General features: G+C 42.6%; 1 protein-coding gene across 1 annotated transcript in view; it reads left to right on the plus strand.

The window, feature by feature from the left end:
• The window catches only part of DRC11 (dynein regulatory complex subunit 11), a gene marked incomplete at its 3' end in the record, with an annotated part of 147,095 nt that overhangs the window by 49,380 nt on the left and 76,234 nt on the right, over positions 1-21,481 (plus strand). Inside the window, exon 7 of the mRNA XM_080799646.1 lies at positions 17,046-17,130. Within this exon, the coding sequence (XP_080655772.1) occupies positions 17,046-17,130 (85 nt within the window). The remainder of the gene's footprint in view (positions 1-17,045; positions 17,131-21,481) is intronic.

Below are 21,481 nucleotides of genomic sequence, written 5' to 3' on the forward strand. Positions count from 1 at the left end.
TCTAGTCCATCAGAAAATTCCATTGGCTTTGCTTTCAGAATATGCCCCAAACCCACCCCCTTTTCAGGCCTCCATCTTCACTGCCACTGAGTCTGGTGTGTGCCACACCAGCCCCAACCTAGACTGCATGGCCTCCTAACTCATCCCTGAAATCCCCCTTGCCCCCCCCAGATCTGTTTCAGCATGACAGCATTCACCGTCTACTGCTGCTAATGGATCACTCCTGCTCACAAACTTAGAGGCTGGAAACCACACCCACTGAGGGTCTCACCACCACAGTGGATCAGGAGTCTAGGCTTGGCTGGATCCTCTGTGCAGGGGCCCACAAGGCTGCAGACAGGGTCTCATCAGCGTTCAAGCCCTGTGGCTGCCAGCAGCGCGCATTTCCTCGTGGGCTGCCGTTCTAGGAGCCTCGGTGCTTCCTGGCCGTTGGCTAGAGTCACCCCCAGGTCCTGGCTAGGTGGGTCTCCTGATCTGGCAGCGGGCCCCGTCAGTGCAAGCAAGGGAGAGAGTCTGGGAGCAAGGTGGCAATTACAACCTCATAGAACAATCAGAGAAGTGACATCCGGTCGCCATGCTTGCTGTGTTCTGTTGGTTACAAGCCAGCCACCAAGTCGCACCCACACTCAAGGGGAAGGAAACACACAGTGGCATGAACACAGGCACTGCGTACAGTCTGTTCACCACAGAGAGGAAGAAACATCCTTTAAAAGCCTCAGGCGGGTCATGACCCAGCAGCAGCTTCCTTTGCACTCCTGGCCTCACTATCCTGCGGCATTGACCCCAACCCACAGCTCCCAGATGCCCAGATCAGACCACAGACACCTCCCTCCCCAGAGCAGGTGCTGTGAGGACTCTACCGGAGCCCCCGCCCCAGGAATTCTCACTCCCAGACCTGTCCCAGCAGGATCTGGAAGAAAGGAAGTTAGAGGCATGCAATTATGGTGCTGATTCCTCATTCTGTAGGATTTTTTTAAAAATCACATGTGATTTTCTTCTTGTTGTCCATCTCCAACCTGTTTGTGTTTTGTCTTTTGTCTCTGGCTCAGTTGTTATTTCAAAGAGTACTTTTAGATTTCCAAGTGGCTTGAAATCAGACCGCAAGTGTCTGTTCCCACAAACATAAACAATTAAATGATAGGAAAATTCAATATTATGTATACCCATAAAAGCAATATGATCATCTCAGTTCATTCAGAGAAACCATTTCATAGCATCAATACCTACTTCTTATTTTAAAATTTTAAAATGGAAAGAAGGATTAATTCCTGGCATAATGAAGTGTGGGCTGAATAAAAACAAAGACCTTTGTATCTTCTGTTTATTGTCTTCTCCCAGTGCCTAGAACAGTGTCTGGCACATAGTAGATCCTCAATAAATAAGCTCCAAATCAGTGAATAAATAAGTAAATGAATGAATGAACCATCCAGTATTCTTTAAAACAAAAGAAAGCCCTGCACTTAATGAAGAAACACTGTAGGCGTTCCCATGAAAGGAAAGGACCATATGGATGACTTTTGCCCCTAATAATAATCTGTGCCATCATAGAAATTGTTTTCAGTAGGATGACATGAGAAAGAAATGAGAATAAATATTTTAAAGAAAGTAACAAAATGTATTTTTTTAAATCGGTGATAGACTAAAGAGGAAAGAAAAATCTGTGAAAATTTAAGAAGTCCATAAATGTTAAAAGGATGGAACGAAATGAGACTTGAATAAATGGCCAAAGAGGCCCCATTCCTGGTTAAATGAAAGAAAGAGGACACGTCTGCTCTAGGTGATTTATAGAGAGACCGCTATTCCAATTAAAATCCAACAGGATTATTTATTGAACTTGAAAACATAATCATTGAAACCATTAGGATTAACACACAAAGAGAAGAACAACGGGAAGGACAAACGACGTTGTGTTTCCAAGTACATTATAAAGAAAAATAAGATAAATCTATTATACTGATACAAAAGCATAAAAACTTAGATTAGTAGAGCCAAGCAGAGAGCCCAGGCACTGACAAAGAGATGGAGATAAATAGTGTATGATAAGTTAAATAAAAAGTCATAGGAATACAAACAACATAGTTTGGATAACATAATTGGATAACATAATTGGATTGATTTAATTATTAAGGTCAAGAAGGAATAGAAAGCGGGATGGAGAATTTAGCCCTCCTAGAGACAGGTCACAATTTTCTAACAGAAACAAAAATAGTGTCAAAAGTGGACTGATTCTACTGTACAATTCACAAAGTCTGTATAAATCCACCCCCAAAATGAGACAGAAAAGGAAACCAACCAAATACGACATTTGTTTTTATTGGAATTTATTTTAGCTTATTGTTTTATTTAATTATCAACGTAATTCCCATATGCTATAGCAAGGAGAACAATACTAAAACATACAGGGAAGAGCTTCTTGGCCTTCCTCCCTCCAACCCCACAGCTGTGCATGACCCCAGCTGCACTGCGCTGTGTCCCTGTTCACTGGTCTCCACACACCTGCAGACAGAAACACACACCCGTGAGGCTCTCTTCCTCCCTCTTCCCTCTATAACATGTATCACTTCCCAGCCTGTTCTTTCTCCTTGATATTCTACCATTAACATCCCCGCTATTCCTATAGAGCAGATTAGTCTTTGTGAGGGCTGAATTTATTCATCCATGCAAGTGTTTACGAAGTGCCCGCAGTGAACAGGTAAAGAAGAACAGATGAAGTCGGGTCCAGAAGCTGAGTCCCACCACGAGGCTTTACCATAGTTATAGAACCATTCCCCAGTGGGCGATTATTTGTGGGATTTTATTACAGATTTCATTATTTACAGTTTTTGCTAGTACAAATGGCACATTACAGAGTACCTCTGCTTTCATTTCTGAGAAGAGTCATAACAGAGGAACTGTTGGGGCAAACAACGTGGGAAGTGTTTAGAGCACACACGACAGCAATAGTAGTAGGAATCCCTTACCTAAGGGATCATGCAAACATAGCGAGTGATTGTGATGAGCAGGGGCGCCCTGGGCATCCAGGCAGAAGTCCAAGCTGGAACTCAGGCTCTTCCCATAAGGAACCATTTGCCTTAGGATAAGTCACTTAAACCCTCGAGTTTCCAAATGTCCTCCTTTGCAAAATGGAGAGAAATGCTCATCTCACAGAATTTCTGTAAGGATGAAGTGAGAAAGTACCTTGGGAAAGGCATGTGTGAAAATGCATTGTAAACATTCGTGCAACAAGCGTATGAGCTGTTAGAATTTCTGCTACATGAGTGGATCCAAGAAATGAGGAGACACACATGCATAAGCAAAGTGTCAACCTCACTAGCAGCCAAAGAAACTCAAATTCACATCTGGCTTCCGTTTTACACTCAAACGGGTCACAACCCATCAAGGCAATATGATGAAGGCATCAGAGGAAGGAGAGAGCTAACCTATTGGTGCAACCGGTGAACGATTCACCAGAGAAGCCAGTTGGAGAGGGGGGTTCCCCATGGGAGGAGCGGCCAGAGTCAGGGTCGGGTCTCTTTTCTCGGCTCTTTACCCAGGGCTTTCTATCAGCAGCAGGTCTCTGGAGATCTTCAGGAGAACCAACATACAGCCAGGAGGGGAGCGCGCCCCATGCCCTGGGGTAATCTCATGGATAAAATTTAGCATGTGGAAATATTTAAAAGAATATTTGTAAGATCTGTCAGTACACATCCTGTGGTTATTTCAGGTATGGAAATAATCACCCAAATGTCCTGGAACAGAACAGAAGCTGAGACAATAGCTCATTGATCACATTTTCTCAATACACTGGGCTCCCGGCGGACAGATCTTTTTTCATTTCCTGGTGCGGGAAGATGGAGGCACGTGGCATGTTTGGGTGTGAATTCTCTTCTTTTGGGGTGTGACCAAGGGGCTTTTCCCAGTGCATTGCCATCACCCCTGTCCTCCCCACTGCCATCACACTGCTTGCCCGCCAGGGGTGGGGGGTTATACCGAATTGTAACTCTTCCATTGAAGATAAGGAAACACGGGCATCCTGTGGGAAGCCTCTGACTTGGTTGGTCAGAGTTGGTGCTAACTGCACCAACAGGGTTGGTGCATTTAGCAGGAGATGCCCAAGTGAAACGTGAACTTGGGTGACCTGAACTTGGTTGGATCAGGGCATGGGAGCTCCAGATGGGCCAGGTCGGCCCTTCGGCATCCAAAAGGCAGTTCTGTGCCCCAGTTCCAGCCCCTTGCCTCCAGACTCTGGCACCCTGGTGGAAACAAATTTCAGGCACAATAAGGAAAGGACAATACCATTGCCTGAGCAATCCAGATACCAGGAAAACGCTATTTGTACAAAGTGAGATATAGGATACTTCCCACCTCCCACTGTGGAAATGGAGAGTGGGCAGGAAGGGCCACTGGTCTCTGGGCAGAATGGCAGCTTGGGTCTCATGTGCCTCAGGCTGGAGCTCCTCTTAGCCATATCTGTAGGGCCCCAGACAGAGACTGGAAGAGAAATCACCAACAAGGATTTGGGTGGGGGTGGGGGAGAACCAAGTGAGAACAAGTTAGGACCAAACAGTGGGATCGTTTGACACCTATGAAACCTACACGGAAGCTCAGTCAGGGGAGAGCAGGCGTGATGGGTGCAGACCTCACTTAGTAGCCGAGAGGTTGGAGGCCGTTTCCCTAAATAACTGATCGTGCAATACAGAGTCAAGAACCAGACTGACAGAAGAAGCTGGAAGGAAGGTCAGACCACCACAGCTGTCCAACTCTGGAACAACTAGAATGTATCATCCCCTAGAAGATTAATTCTCTGGCAGGGATGGTGACCTGGTGGCTCCTCAGCTTCCTTCTTTTGTACTATTCCTGGAGTAGTCCAGATTGAGAGCTATGCAGGTGTCATTTGTTTTTGAAAACTGTAAGACAGTCCTTAGAGCTTGATCCATAATATATTCACCTCCAATGTTGGTGTTCAAATCTTTCTAAGTACTTTTAAGGAGAGGATTCAATGTATCACCTAAAAAAAAGACTGTCTTTTGGAAATCAGATTTAATTTAATACAAATTAAATTTTGTCCCAAGAAGCTGAATTCTTGCTTTAAAATAAATGTGACCCCCATGGAATGTGCCAGCATTTGCGTGCGGGTGACTCGATGCTAAGATTCAGAAATACCTGACGAATCCAATCTTCTCAAGCTCCGTATCCAGTTCTCAAGCTTCATGTTCTCAGACAGTTTCCCCCTTTCTTGCTCCTCCTTTTCCGTCTTGTTCTGTAGACTTGGTGAACCGAGGGAGACATCCCATGCACCGTCCAGGCCATCCTTCATGCCGCCACGGGCCGAGTTCCATTTTCTGCATCACTTGCTCCATTAGGTGGTCTGGCGCCGGTTGGAAGCCCCCACTTTTACCTTGCCTGTTGCAGCAACTGGAGGACAAATGTTGGGGTGGGTGTGGGGTGTCTGGGAAGGGCGGTGCAGGGCAAGCCATGCATTAACTTGGCATGTCATCATTCTGAAATGATGAAATTTCAGAACAATCAAATGCCTTTGGGATCAAGGTTCAAAGTATAATTGAGGGAAAGCCATGATTTCCATAATGATGCACAGAGGCAGCGTGTCTAACACAATCCTTTTGCAGAGACTGTTGTGTTAACATTTAAGGAGAGAAGATCCCCGCGTCTATTAAAGGAATTTCCAAACTGCAAAGAGAAACCAAAGTAATTACCCAAAAAATCACTGTTCTTCTCCACCCCACATAGACCTACCTCAGCAAGGCCTTCGGCTATCAGATGGGAGAACACATATTTTATTTAGCCGAAAACTTTATTTTATGCAAGAAAGTCAGGAAAGGGGCACTTGGGTGGCTCAGTGGGTTAAAGCCTCTGCTTTCGGCTCGGGTCATGATCCCAGGATCCTGGATCGAGCCCCGCATCAGGCTTTCTGCTCAGCAGTGAGCCTGCTTCCCCCTCTCTCTCTACCTGCCTCTCTGCCTACTTGTGATCTCTCTCTGTCAAATAAATAAATAAAATATTTTTAAAAAGAGAGAGAGAGAGTCAGGAAAGACCTTAGATAGGATGACGTGGGAGCGTGTGCTGTCTCTGCTGGTGAGCATGTCTCTGAGGAGGGAGAATCCAGGTAGACCGAGGAGCGGCTAAAAGTGGGAGAAAGGTGCTGGAGGTCCAGCCAGGGAGATGGCAGGGGACTCTTACAGAGGCCATTGCAGGTGGAGGAACGATGTCATTTAATGTCCAAAACAGGCTACTTAAGAAGGCAAGGGGGTGCATTGTTAATTGCATAATGAATGAGGCCTGTAAGCAGGGACAGAGGATAACCTAGTTATACGGACATTGGTTTCACTTGTAGCGGGAGAGTTGGCAGACTTGTGAGCAGGAACAGAGCATGATAGGGCTTCTGTTTTCAAAGGATCGCTCTGGCTGCTTTGAGGAGTATGTTAGGAACTGGAGCTGTGGGGGCTTCTTACTGGGATCCAGTACTTTGTAGGAAGGCATTAGAGATGGTGGTGGAGGGACCAGCACAAGCAGTAAGACGTGGTCAGACGGCAGGTGTGATCAGAAGGTGGAGCCAGCAGGATGGGCAGATGGATTGGACAGAGATATGAAAGAGGAGAGCATGTGAGCAGGAGTCTAGGCTTTTGCCTCTGGAACGACTAGAAGAGTTCCCATTTTCTTAAACAGGGAAATGTGAGAGGAGGAGGAGATTGGGGGGACAAAATGAGAACAAGGGTTGAGTCTGGGCCATCGGAGCCTGAAGAACTCACTGCATTTTGGAGGGGGTACTGGGCAGGCAGCTGAATGTAGGTCTGTGGCCCAGGGGACAGACAAGCAGGAGACTGGGCATTGGGAGAGGTGAAGCCCGCAGTGCTGTTTGAAGCCACAAAACCAGATGAGACCCTGATGGGTGTGCACAGAAAAGAACCTAAGGATGGAGTCCTGGGTCTCACAACACCTACAAGTGGGAAGACGAGGAGGCCCTGGTCCAGCAGGCTAAGCAGGTGGTCAGTGGAGGCAGGAGAGCATGGAGGGAATCCAATTAGCACTTCATTTCAGAAAGAAGGGACAATGGAGGGCTCAAATATTGATTATAGGCCATCCAATCTAAGCTCCTTCTATGTGAGGCAGAGGAGGGGTTGCCTAAAAAGCCAGAGGAGAGATGAGAGAGGTAGGAGGAAGCCAAGAAAGAAAACCTTCCAGAAAAGAGAATTAGGCCATCTAAGAGATCCAGAGAGAGTGGAATGGAATTGTAAAACATCTGCAGAAATCATCAACAGCAAACTCATTGCCAAACTCATGGATTAGCTTCCTAGGGTGACGGTAACAAGGACCACAGCCTGGGCTGCTGAAACAGTGGGAATTCCCTCCCTCCCAAGATGGGGCTCCAAGTCCAAGAGCTCCATGGTGACAGCTGGGTTATTCCTTGCACGAGCTATGAGGGAAAACTGTTCCAGGCCTCTCTCCTTGGTGTATGGACAGCTGTCTTCTCCCTGTGTCCTCACATGGTCCTCCCTCTGTATGTGTCTGCCCTGGGGTCCGAATTTCTCCATTTTATAAAGACACTAGTCATACTGGATTTGAGCCCACCCTACTCCATCCAGTATGACCTCCTCTTAACCAATGCTATGCACAATGGCCTGATTTCCAAGTAAGACCACATTCTGAGGTCCTGGGAGTTAGGACCAGTTTGGCCCATCTTGGAGAGCAATGGTCCTATCCCCCAGTGAAGAGAGGGGACCAGCCGTCTCTGCCTGATTGCAGCTCCCCACTCTCCTCTGCTCAGGACACATTTAGGCAATCAGGAACAGAGTCCTGGGGAGGGGTGGGCAGGAGAATTTTCCATCATTTTGCAATTCCACTTGTTTGAATAGCCAGTGTTCCCACCCTGTGTCAACCCTAAACACAGCGGCAGGATTTCCCGACAGGGACCTGGATGGGCACTAGTGGTGTCCAGACCCTGTGGGTGGTGGGAGTACACCATGTCTGTGCCCAACTGAATGGACTGCTGCCACCCCTGGTGATGCAGGGACCATGAAGAAGGTGAAGACAGGAATGACATGCCCGTAGGGGGAGCAGAGTCCAGCAGAAACCAGATATGTTGTTTCCACTTGTAATCTTTCCTGACACCGTGTCATTGGAGCTCCTCAGTTACTCCCCGAGAAGTTCCCAGATGGGCCTGTCACCTGCAGCTGATGCTGTCAGCCCCCAGCTGTTTCTGCCAGGAACACGGTGGGAGCCAAAATGATATTCTCTCCCATCGTCCCCAAGTCGAAGCCATCTGTCTGCCGCAGGGCTTACAGCTCACAGAGCGCTGAGCCCAGAATGCTAAAACACTCCTCACCTCACAACTTTCCTGATGGTGAGCAGTGGGACAGAGCGAGCATGTCCAGCTCTGAGCACCCTGACTCGGGTGCCATTGCCATTGCACATAACCAAAAATGTGAAACCCAGCAGCCAAGGAAACATAAAACAAAACTCAAGACCTGTGTTCTCATGGCATGCTCTAGGTGACCAGGTCACAGGAACAGGGCTAAGGAGAGAAGCCCAGTCAGGGCAAACCTGGGGTGCACTTGGGATCTCCCAAAGCAGGGAAGCAACAACAGCTCTGGGGACAGAGGTCTTCTCACTGAGGGAGGGAGAACATGGGGTGGAGTGAGCACAGGGAAGCACATATGTGTGTGTGTGCATGTGTGCATGTATATGTGTGTGCGTGCATACCTGTGTGTGTGTGTGCAAGTATGCATGCACGCATGTGTGTGCACATGTGGGGGAGTGAAACAAATCTATCAGGCTACACAGTCATTTCTAGACATAAATTTCAAATCTCTTTAAATACATATAAATATATCTCTTAAATGTGTGCCCTACAACACTTTTTGTGTTATTTAAGGTCAAGACATTCCATTTCAGATTATCAGGAACTATTTAATGTGACTTAAAAAACTAAATATGTTCTTTTATCTGTTAAGAATAAATATAGGGGCGCCTGGGTGGCTCAGTGGGTTAAGCCGCTGCCTTTGGCTCAGGTCATGATCCCAGGGTCCTGGGATCGAGTGCCACATTGGGCTCCTTGCTCAGTGGGGAGCCTGCTTCTCTCTCTGCCTCTCCCTGCCACTCTTACTGCTTGTGTGCGTGCTCTCTCTCTCTCTCTGACAAATAAAAATATTTTTTAAAAATTTTTAAAAAGAATAAATATATTTAATATTATTTTTGCAAAAAAAGTACTATGAACAATGTAATATTTTTAAATCTTACTATGACAATGGATGTGTAATCTGATTAAGAATTCTACTTTAGGGAACTTAAGCATACAGGATGGAGAAGCATCTTTCATGCCAGTGGGCCTCAAAAAAGAGCTGGGGTAGCAATTCTCATATCAGACAAATTAGATTTTAAACTAAAGACTGTAGTCAGAGATAAAGAAGGACACTGCATCATTCTTAAAGGGTCTATCCACCAAGAAGATTTAACAATTATAAATATTTATGCCCCCAATACGGGAGCAGCCAACTACATAAGACAATTGTTAATCAAGATAAAGAGTCATATTGATATGAAGACATTAATAGTAGGGGATCTTAACACGCCACTCTCAGTAATAGATCATCCAAGCAGAAAATCAATAAAGAAGAGCATTGAATGACACATTGGACCAGATGGACCTCATAGATATATACAGAACAATCCACCCTAAAATGACAGAATACTCATTCTTCTTGAGTGCACATGGAACTTTCTCCAGAATAGACCACATACTGGGTCATAAATCAGGGCTGATCTAATACCAAAACATTGAGATTATTCCCTGCATATTCTCAGACCACAATGGTTTGAAACTGGAACTCAACCACAAGAAAAAGTTTGGAAGAATTCAAACACCTGAAAACTAAAGACCACCTTGCTTAAGAATGTTTGGATCAACCAGGGAATCAAAGAGGAACTTAAACAATTCATGGAAACCAATGAGAATGAATACACTTTGGTCCAAAACCTATGGTATACAGCAAAGGCGGTCCTAAGGGGGAAATACATAGCCATCCAAGCCTCCCTCAAAAAAAACCCCTGAAAAATCCAGAATACACCAGCTCTCTTTACACCTTAAAGAACTGGAGAATCAACAACAAATTAAGCTAACCCCACACACAAGAAGGGAAATAATCAAGATTAGAGCAGAGATCAATGAGATAGAAATGAGCTACAGTAGAACACATCAATGAAACTGGAAGCTGGTTTTTTGAAACAATCAATAAGATCGATAAACCACTGGCCAAACTAATCCAAAAGAAAAGAGAGAGGACCCAAATTAATAAAATAATGAATGAAAAAGGAGAGATCATGACTAACACCAAGAAAATAGGAACAATAATCAGAAATTATTTTCAACAGTTATAAGCCAATAAGTTAAGCAACCTAGACAAAATGGATGCATTCCTGGAAACCTATAAACTTCCAAAACTGAATCAGGAAGAAATTGACAACCTGAATATACCAGTATCTAGTAACGAGATTGAAGCAGTGATCAAAAACCTCCCAAAAGACAAGAGCCCAGGACCTGATGGATTCCCTGGAAAATTCTACTAAACATTCAAAGAAGAAATAATACCTATTCTCCTGAAGCTGTTTCAAAAAATAAAAACAGAAGGAAAACTTCCAGACTCTTTATAGGAAGCCGACATTATCTGATCCCCAAACTAGGGGCTCCTTGGCAAAGGAGCACCACCAAACTAGGCAAAGACCCCACCAAAAAGGAGAATTTCCAACCAATATCCCTGATGAATATGGATGCTAAGATTCTCAACAAGATCCTAGCTAATAGGATCCAACAGTTCGTTAAAAAGTTTATCCACCATGACCAGGTGGGATTTATCCATGGGATGCAAGGGTGGTTCAACATTCGCAAATCAATCAATGTGATAGAACAAATCAATAAGAGAAGAGAGAAGAATCACATGGTCTTCTCAATTGATGCAGAAAAAGCATTTGACAAGATACAGCATCTGTTCCTGATTAAAACGATTCAAAGTATAAGGATAGAGGAAACATTCCTCAACTTCATAAAATCTAACTATGAAAAACCCACAGCGAATATCATCCTCAATGGGGAAAAGCTAACAGCCTTCCCTTTGAGATCAGGAACATGACAAGGATGCCCACTCCTGCCACTATGTTCAACATAGTACTAGAAGTCCTAGCAACAGCAATCAGACAACAAAAAGAAATAAAAAGTATTCAATAGTATTTGCAATGAAGAAGTCAAATGCTCTGTCTTCACAGATGACATGATACTTTATAAGGAAAACCCAAAGTCTCCACCCCCAAACTACTAGAACTCATACAGCAATTCTAGTAATGTGGCAGGATACAAAATCAGTGTACAGAAATCAGTTGCTTTCTTATACACTAACAATGAAAATATAGAAAGGGAAATTAGAGAATCGATTCCATTTACTATAGCACCAGGAACCATAAGAAACCTGGGAATAAACCTAACCAAAGACGCAAAGGATCCATACTCGAGGAACTACAGAACACTTATGAAAGAAATTGAAGAAGACACAAAAATATGGAAGACCATTCTGTGATCATGGATCGGAAGAATAAACCTTGTTAAAATTTCTATCCTGCCTAGAGCAATCTATACTTTCAATGCCATCCTGATCAAAATTCCACTGGCGTTTTTCAAAGAGCTGGAACAAACAATCCTAAAATTTGTATAGAACCAGAAGAGACCCCACATTGCTAAGGAAGTGTTGAAAAAGAAAAACAAAACTGGGGACATCACCTTGCCTATTTCAAGCTTTAATACAAAGCTATGATCACCAACACAGCATGGTACTGGCAGAAAAACCGACACATAGATCAGTGGAACAGAGTAGAGGGCCCAGATATGGACCCTCAACTCTATGGCAAATAAACTGCAACAAAGCAGGAAAAAATATACAGTGGAAAAAAGACAGTCTCTTCAATAAATGGTGCTGGGAAAATTGGACAGCTCCATGTAGAAGAATGAAACTCGACCATTCTCTTACGCCATACACAAAGACAAACTCGAAATGAATAAAAGACCTCAATGTGAGGCAGGAATCTATCAAAATCCTAGAGGAGAACATAGGCAGTAATCTTTTTGACATTGGCCACAGCAATTTCTTTCAAGATATGTCTCCAAAGGCAAAGGAAACAAAAGCAAAAATGAACTTTTGGGACTTCATCAAGATCAAAAGCTTCTGCACAGCAAAGGAAACAGTCAACAAAACAAAGAGGCAACCCGTGGAATGGGAGAAGATATTCGCAAGTGACACTACAGACAAAGGCCTGATCTCCAAGATCTATAAAGACCTCCTCAAACTCAACACACACAAAACAGATAATCATGTCAAAAAATGGGCAGAAGACATGAACAGACACCTCTCCAATGAAGACATGCAAATGGCTAACAGACACATGAAAAAGTGTTCATCATCATTAGCCATCAGGGAAATTCAAATCAAAACCACAATGAGATAACACCTTACACCTGTTAGAATGGCAAAAATTAACAAGACAGGAAACAACATGTGTTGGAGAGGATGTAGAGAAAGGGGAACCCTCTTACACTGTTGGTGGGAATGCAAGTTGGTGCAGCCACTTTGGAAAACAGTGTGGAGATTCCTTGAGAAATTAAAAGTAGAGCTTCCCTATGACCCTGCAATTGCACTACTGGGTATTTACGCCAAAGATACTGATGTAGTGAAAAGAAGGGCCACCTGTACCCCAGTGTTCATAGCAGCAATGGCCACAGTCGCCAAACTGTGGAAGGAACCAAGATGCCCTTCAACAGATGAATGGATAAGGAAGATGTGGTCCATATATACTGTAGAGTATTATGCCTCCATCAGAAAGGATGAATACCCAACTTTTGTATCAACATGGATGGGACTGGAAGAGATTATGCTGAGTGAAATAAGTCAAGAAGAGAGTCAATTATCATATGGTTTCGCTTATTTGTGGAGCATAAGAAATAACACAGAGGACATGGGGAGCTGGAGAGGAGAAGGGAGTTGGGGGAAATAGGAGGGGGAGATGAACCATGAGAGACTGTGGACTCTGAGAAACAATCTGAGGGTTTTGGAGGAGAGAGGGGTGGGAGGTTGGGTGAGCCTGGTTGTGGTATTATGGAGGGCATGTATTGCATGGAGCCCTGGGTGTGGTGCATAAAACAATGAGTGCTGGAACACTAAAAAGAAATAAAATTAAATTAAGTGAAAAAAAAAAAAAAGAATTCTACTTTAGGGGCGCTCAGTCATTAAGTGTCTGCCTTCAGCTCAGGTCATAATGCCAGGGTCCTGGGATCAAGTCCCACATCAGGCTCTCTGCTCAGCAGGGAGTCTGCTTCTCCCTCTCCCACTCCCCCTGCTTGTGTTCTCTCTCTTGCTGTGTCTCTCTGTCAAATAAATAAATAAAATCTTTTTTTTTAACGTTTAAAAAATTTTTTTAGATATAAAAAATTTTTAAAAAGAATTCTACTTTAGAAATGGCACATGTAAATTCTTTTGGGCTCTAGTTTATATAAGTTTCCAGGTTTGTTCTGTGTCCTCAAGAACACTCAAGCTTTAAAGTGTAGAAATAAAATTAGTGGAGCTGCCTGTAAAGGTGACCATCAGGGGAATGATCAAGTGGGTGCACAGAACAGAGAATGCTAGAGCTTTTAGTCCAGGTGTATTCACAGTTCTTATCCAAGACCCATCAAGGCCAAGTGACACACAGAACAAGACAGATGGTGGTCAGGCAGTTTAATAGGCATTGAAATTAGAGTCTTATGGACAAGAAGTGTCTGAGGTCACCTACACATACCAGCCATGTGATGGTGGAAGGTGAGGGCATCCAGGCAAGGGCTGACATTTTAATACCTTCAGATGACTCTTTCCCATCACTGCATCCAGAATCTAGTTGGTACTAATTGGGTGTTTGTTGATTGACTATATGAAGGGAGGAAGCATGGATGGATGGATGGGTGGGTGGATGGGTGGATGGGTGGATGGACAGAGGTAGATGGTAAATGAGTGTAGGAGGCCACCGAAGTACCTCCAATGATGGCAACTCCATTGACAGAATTACACATTTAGTGTGTGATCTCCTCTGTCGTCCTTGTCCTTACATTTCTCCACACATGCCCCATTGTGTTCAGTTCCTTTCAAAGCAAAGCTGAGGTGCTGAGTCATGTTCCTACTGAATGAGCCCACAGGAAAGGTCAAGAGACCTGAGATATTTTGTCCAGACAATGATGTGACTATTTTAAAATGTTTTCAGAGTAATCCCACAGGAACAATGGGGCCCCAGCAAGCAGAGCATGCTTCTCAGCAAGCTGTGACCCCTACTTAGAATCATTATGGTCCTCACTACTAGGCATCTTCTTTAAAAAACAGTTTCATTTAACAATATCCTTGAGGACACAGTAAAAAATAATTGTAGTAAGACTTGAACCTTGACTACACAGCTTTTCATATGCTATGTGACGAAATCAGGGGTGCAGCCTTGGGAAGCTCATGGAAATATGGTGGCCATGAAGAAGCCAACCTGTGAGGTCATTTGCCTGCAGCTGAACCAGCCACTATCCACTGAACATCATTTTTAATCTAGAAAACAACTGACAAACTTTGACTTTTGAGAGACTTTTTCTCAAAAATGAACCAAATGAGCCTGAAAAAAAGCTCTGACCTAACAAAAATTAAAATTTTGGAAATCTCGTAATCACCTCTGTGAGCCTGAGAGCTTCCCATTACTTAGAGTTTCGGTTTTGAGACCAGTGGAGTTATGGATGAGTGTGATTTTGATATGAGGAGATGTGTCAAATGTGAGGACAGATTTTCTTCCCAAACTTCAACCGAAACAGAACAGGTGGCAGAATGGATACAAAAGCACGTATGAGCACACGCCTACCCTCCATCAAACCAGACATTGAAAAGATTTCAAAGATGCAGAACAGGAACACTCTTCTCACTATTTTTTTGTTGTTGTTGTTTTGGAACATATACTAAAAATGTCACTTATGTGAACATATAATGAGTTTATTATTGTTATTGTTAAGTGAATGTAAAATGTGTATTTTAGAATTTCCTGGTTTTAATATTTATTACAGTAAATAGCAATAACTATAACTCATATAAACAAAAGTTCCTTGAGATATTCAAAAATTGTCAAGAATATAAAGGGCTCCAAAGGTCAAAAGTTTGAGAACTTATAATCTAATCCTTAGATTTTCTACCTCAGTGGATTTGCGGAACTTAGAAATTGTAACTACACATGCCTCCTGAAATTCCTCAATATTAAATTGCAAAGTCTGCTTTTTAAAATGTAGAAATTGTACGGTGACACACACAAAAAATTACTATTTGGAACTCATACAAAATGGAGCCTTAGCCTTATGGAAACCTAAAGCTAGTCTGTGTATTTCATGCATTATTACTAAATTTGTCTTCCGAACAACCCCATCCTTCTGTTTAGTTTCAAAATTCTGTGTTTATCCTAAATTTTAAACAGGAAGAAGTGATTTGTGCTTCTGTCTTCATTCCTAATTCAAGCACAGAGTACCTTAATAATTTAAAAAAAAGAAGAAGAAGAAAAGTACAATCTGTTCTAAAGAGAGGTGTGTCAAAGATAAACTCAAAATAGATAAAAGATCTCAACCTGAGGCAGGAATCCATCAGAATCCTAGAGGAGAACATAGGCAGTAACCTCTTCGACATCAGCCACAGCAACTTCTTTCAAGATATGTCTCCAAAGGCAAAGGAAACAAAAGCAAAAATGAACTTTTGGGACTTCATCAAGATCAAAAGCTTCTGCACAGCAAAGGAAACAGTCAACAAAACAAAGAGGCAACCCGTGGAATGGGAGAAGATATTCGCAAGTGACACTACAGACAAAGGCCTGATCTCCAAGATCTATAAAGACCTCCTCAAACTCAACACACACAAAACAGATAATCATGTCAAAAAATGGGCAGAAGACATGAACAGACACCTCTCCAATGAAGGCATGCAAATGGCTAACAGACACATGAAAAAGTGTTCATCATCATTAGCCATCAGGGAAATTCAAATCAAAACCACAATGAGATAACACCTTACACCTGTTAGAATGGCAAAAATTAACAAGACAGGAAACAACATGTGTTGGAGAGGATGTAGAGAAAGGGGAACCCTCTTACACTGTTGGTGGGAATGCAAGTTGGTGCAGCCACTTTGGAAAACAGTGTGGAGATTCCTTGAGAAATTAAAAGTAGAGCTTCCCTATGACCCTGCAATTGCACTACTGGGTATTTACGCCAAAGATACTGATGTAGTGAAAAGAAGGGCCACCTGTACCCCAGTGTTCATAGCAGCAATGGCCACAGTCGCCAAACTGTGGAAGGAACCAAGATGCCCTTCAACAGATGAATGGATAAAGATGTGGTCTATGTATACAAGGAATATTACTCAGCCATCAGAAAGGATGAATACCCAACTTTTGTATCAACATGGATGAGATTAGAAGAGATTATGCTGAGTGAAATAAGTCAAGCAGAGAGAGTCAATTATCATATGGTTTCACTTATTTGTGGAATAACACGGAGGACATGGGGAGCTGGAGAGGAGAAGGGAGTTGGGGGAAATTGGAGGGGGAGAGGAACCATGAGAGACTGTGGACTCTGAGAAACAATCTGAGGGTTTTGGAGGGAAGGGGGAGTGGGAGGTTGGGTGAGCCTGGTGGTGGGTATTATGGAGGGCATGTATTGCATGGAGTCCTGGGTATGGTGCATAAACAATGAATTCTGGAACACTGAAAAGAAATTTTTTAAAAATCTAAAAAAAAAAAAAAAAAGGGAGAGAGAGGTGTGCCTATTTTGGAACAAAAATCACCCGGAGGAAGCAGACCTCCAGGGATATGGCCGGGTCTGCTGTTCCTTCAAGGCAGAGTATCTGGCTGCAAGGGGTAGGGAGCTTCCATCCTAAGAACTGTCCCCCATTTCAGTGAGCAGAGCCAGCCAGTGGGAAGTATAACAGAGAGGATGGGGTTCATTCCTACTTAATTTCCCTCTTTTTCTTCCTCAGGAACTTAACTGGCACATTTCCTGAATACCCTAATGTGGAAGAAGGAGGGTCGACCATTATCTTTTCCAACAAGACCCCACAACAGGTATAGAGATGCTTGAGAAAGAAAACACAAATCCATTGTAACCCCATTTCTTTAAACTGTAACCTGAATGGGTTCATAGTGTCATTAGGTTTGGGTTATTTTCCTGCAAATATTTACATGGAAATATCTCAATGTTTCATCAATTGTGGACTTCTAAATGTATTTCAAAGTGAAATCACTCTTCCTACTATCTTACCTTTGAAAGAGACATGACAACACACCGGGCTTACTTTCTTGGTAAGTTCTGAGCAGCTTGATTTCAAGGGCCCTTTATGTTCTGGTCCCTGCTTGCCTCCTGGTGTCATCTGCTGTTCCCTCATCCCCATCTTCCTGCCATGAGCCCCAGTGGTCCACTGGCCCACCCTCCCTGTGCCCTGTCACTACACCTTCAGTGCCTTTGTGCACGTCATGCTCTCTCCTCATCCCAGGTTGGCCTTCTGCCATTTGTCCCCCGCTTCACTCCTGCTCACTTGTCAAGAGTCAACTCTTTACCATATTGATGCTCTTTCAGAGAAACATCTCTGCAGATGCATTAGTGGCATGAAATTGACATGTAACTCTGCTTTAGAAGAGCCTCAATAAACTAGAAATAGAAAAACTGATCCTAACCTCAGGGTACTTATCATAGAAACCAAAAGAAAGTTGGCATCGTGCTCAACAGCAGAGTGCTAGAAGCATTGCTGTTAAAAGTGAAACTCACTCATATACTCAAGCTAATATACTGGACCACATAAAACTCAAATGGCAAAAAATATCATAACTGGAATTAAAATCATATGATAAACTGGAGAAAATATTTGCAATATAGATGATAATGGCTATCTTTCATATATAAAGAGTTCTTATGAAATAAGAAAAATCTAAACACTTCAATAGAAAAGAAGGCAAAAAAATGTGAACTTATTTTTCAAAACTTGAAAACTCACAATCAAAGAAACTCAAATATAAAATAATGTTACTATATCTCTTTTCACCTATAGGATTGGTAAAAATTTTAAATCATGATAATCGTAGGAGTTGGTGAGCATGTGGAAAAAAGTCACTCCCATACATTGTGGCTGGATACATAAATACATAAATTAGCATGACCTATTTGAAGGACATGGACCAAGTATCCTTCATCAGATGTTTAATGTGTCTACTCTTTGACCCATAAATGCTATTTAAGGAATTTATAGGAAGCAAATAATAAGACAAGTTGCCATAGACCGGAGACAATAAATTTTTTCCATAGGGGGCCAAATACTAAGTATTTGAGGCAGTGGAACACACATTCTCTGGCACAACTACTCAACTCTGCTATTCTAGCATGAAAGTGGACACAGGCAGGAGGTAATTAATGGATATGGCTGTGTTCCCATAAAGCTTTATTTAGAAATTGTCCAACAGGCCAGATTTGGCCCATGCAATATGATTTGCTGACCTGTGCCATAAACTGAAACAGCTGTTTGTGGCCACACCGTTCATCACACAGACGCAGAGAGCAGCTACTGTTCATGAGGAGGGAACTAGTTAGGGGGCATAAAGCATTCCACAATCAGAGTTTCTCCACCTCAGCACTACTGTCCCCACAGTCAGCCTCCCATCCCCCTGTGCTCCCCCGAGGGATCCGTTAGTGTCAGAGGGTCATGCTCTTCCCCCACCTCCTGTCAGAAGCTGACACCAGCTCCTCAGCCCTCGTTCCAGCCTCTGACAGACTCCTGTCCTCCTCAGAAGTCAAGTGACCACACACTCTACACCCTACTGTTTGGGGGTTCATCAAGTCCTGCCTTGAGTAACTAACCTTTTGACCTGGTGTTATTTCCCTTTGTTACCTGGTGAGGTCTTGTCCCTGTAGCTAAATTGTCAGGCCCAAATTGTGTCTTGAAATCCCACAGCCAGGGACCAAATGTGTTTCGTGTCAGTTTAGAAAGGTAATGATTACAGGATTAAACATATTGATCCAATGTCTACATTGTATACAAGAAACATTCAAAAGGAGGGTTCATGTAGACTAAAAACAAAAGAAGATGAAGACATCTGGTTAATATGTTAAAATAAGGCAAATAAGGCCAAAAAGCATGACTTGTAAAGACAGGAGAAGAAGAGTTGAGACAGGGTAGAGGTGATGGACTATAGTCCCGCCACCTGCTGGGTCTGCAGCCTCAGGGGGCTCCTCCCCCATGCGCCTCCTCCCTGGGCTGATGTAACAATTAGGTGGGGTCACCCGTGGAGTGTACCTGCAGCCGGACACATAGACATCTCCACAGGAGCTCATGATAATTATCACTGAGCAGAGACAGAGGATGAAGAGACAGACAAAGCATAATCATTAGAGCATGTGCATGAAGAGTCCACTTTGTATTTGTGAAAAAACAAGCAATACAAACACTTTCTGCAAAGTGAGCATAATCACATTGACACCAATGCTCCCAAAGAAGACCGAATACAAATAGAGTCGCAGATGAGTCTTCCTTACAAGTATTCATGCAAAAATTCAAACTGAAATATTAGCACACCGCAACCAGCAGCACATTAAGGAAGCAGAACACCACAATCAAGCGGCATCTATTCCAGAATGCAAGAATGGCTGCTGTTGAGGATTTCTGTGAATACAATGCATCCTATAAAGAGATTCAAAAGGGAAAACCCTGAGTGCATCTCTGTGGAGGCTGATGGAGCCTTTTGCAGATTCAACATCCATTCTTGATTTTAAAAAGTAAAGCAAAAAAAATTAGAATATAGGGATACTTCTTCAATTCGATAAAGTAGTTCTTAGTTCAAGATCTAATATTATGCTTAATGAAATGCACTAGAAGCAATTCCACCAATGTCATGAAAGTCACAAGGATGGCCATGAAAAGTCCACCAATGTCATGAAAAGTGCAAGGATTTCCCTAGGAGCTATTGAACACCACTGAACATGAAAAAGAATGTAGAGGTATAGAAATTGGAACAGAAGAGGTAAAATGATCACTTTTCAGGTATGCCCTACACTTAGAAAAGCAAAGAGAATAAATTGAAAATTAAACAGTGTGAGAAGGAATACAGGGAGTTACAGAGAGCAAAAGCTTTGGTGTGTACAAACAGCGGCTCAATAGAAAATACCACAAAACTGTCCATTTACAACAGCACTAACAACACAAAGATAAAGCAGCCAGGAGCAAGCTTAACAATAAAGGTGTGTTCTCTGTGAAGAAAAGTTTTAAAAAGTATGAGGGATGCAAATGGAAAGAGGGAAAGGCATACTGTGTCCTTGGGTAGGGATCCTCCACATTGTAATACATCACCTCTCCCAAACATCATCACACGTGTGATATGATCTAAACAAAAATACCAATGGCATTATGTTGAGGGCAGGGGCAGGCCACATAGAAGGTGAGCAGCCTAATTCTAAACTTGAAGTGAAAGTAAATAGCCAAGAATAACCAGTAAAATTCTGAATGTAATTACACAGTGTAAGGAGAAGCGAGTAGTATGGAGCCTTGCTATTAAGATCCCATTGTCTCAGGCAAGTAAATAGAAAGACACATTAGTGGAAAAGAATAGAAAGTCAAGAAATATACCCAAATACATAGGCCAGTTTAGTACATAATAAAGATGGCATCACGCCTTTCTTGAGTAAGGGGGAAATTTTAACAAATGAGATTAGAAAAACCAGGTTCTCGTCTGGAAAAAAGAAAATTAAATCTCCATTTCTTTATCCTTCACCCGAGAATGATTCCAGATGGACCAAAGATTTAAATGCCAAACAAAATAAAAACACAAAAGTATTCGAAGAGGTCAAGGAAGAAATGTTATCACCTCAAGAGTGGGAAAGATGTTTCTACCTCTGTTGCACAACCCAGGGATCATAGAAGAAAAAAAAATGAAAGTTTAAATGACACACACAAAAATTTTCTAACCTGCATGGCAAAACAGACCCCAAGTGAAGTCAAATGACAGATGACACAGTAGGATAATTACTTGTAATGAGGACCACACATAAGAGATCATTTTTCTCATATATAAAGAGCCCCTACAGCTCTATTAAAAAAAGATCAGTAACCCAATATTTTAAAAAGCCAAAGGATATGAACAGACGTTTCTTGGAAAAGAAAATGTAAATGGATTTGAAACATAATAAAGGGTGTTCAACATATAAAGAGATGATCAACCCCACACATATAACAGAAATGCAACAGACAAAATTGATAAATTGAACCTCATCAAAATTAAAAACTTTTGCACTTCAAAAGATGCTGTCAAGAAAATGCAAAGACAAAAGCATATTGGGGGAAGATATTGGAAAACAAATACCCGATAAGGGGTTTGTATCCAGGATAAACAAAAAACTCTTGCATCTCAATAAGAAGACAATTCAATCAAAAAA

Source organism: Martes martes (assembly GCF_963455335.1).
Source record: "Martes martes genome assembly, chromosome: 3".
In the NCBI taxonomy this organism is placed as follows: Eukaryota; Metazoa; Chordata; class Mammalia; order Carnivora; family Mustelidae; genus Martes; species Martes martes.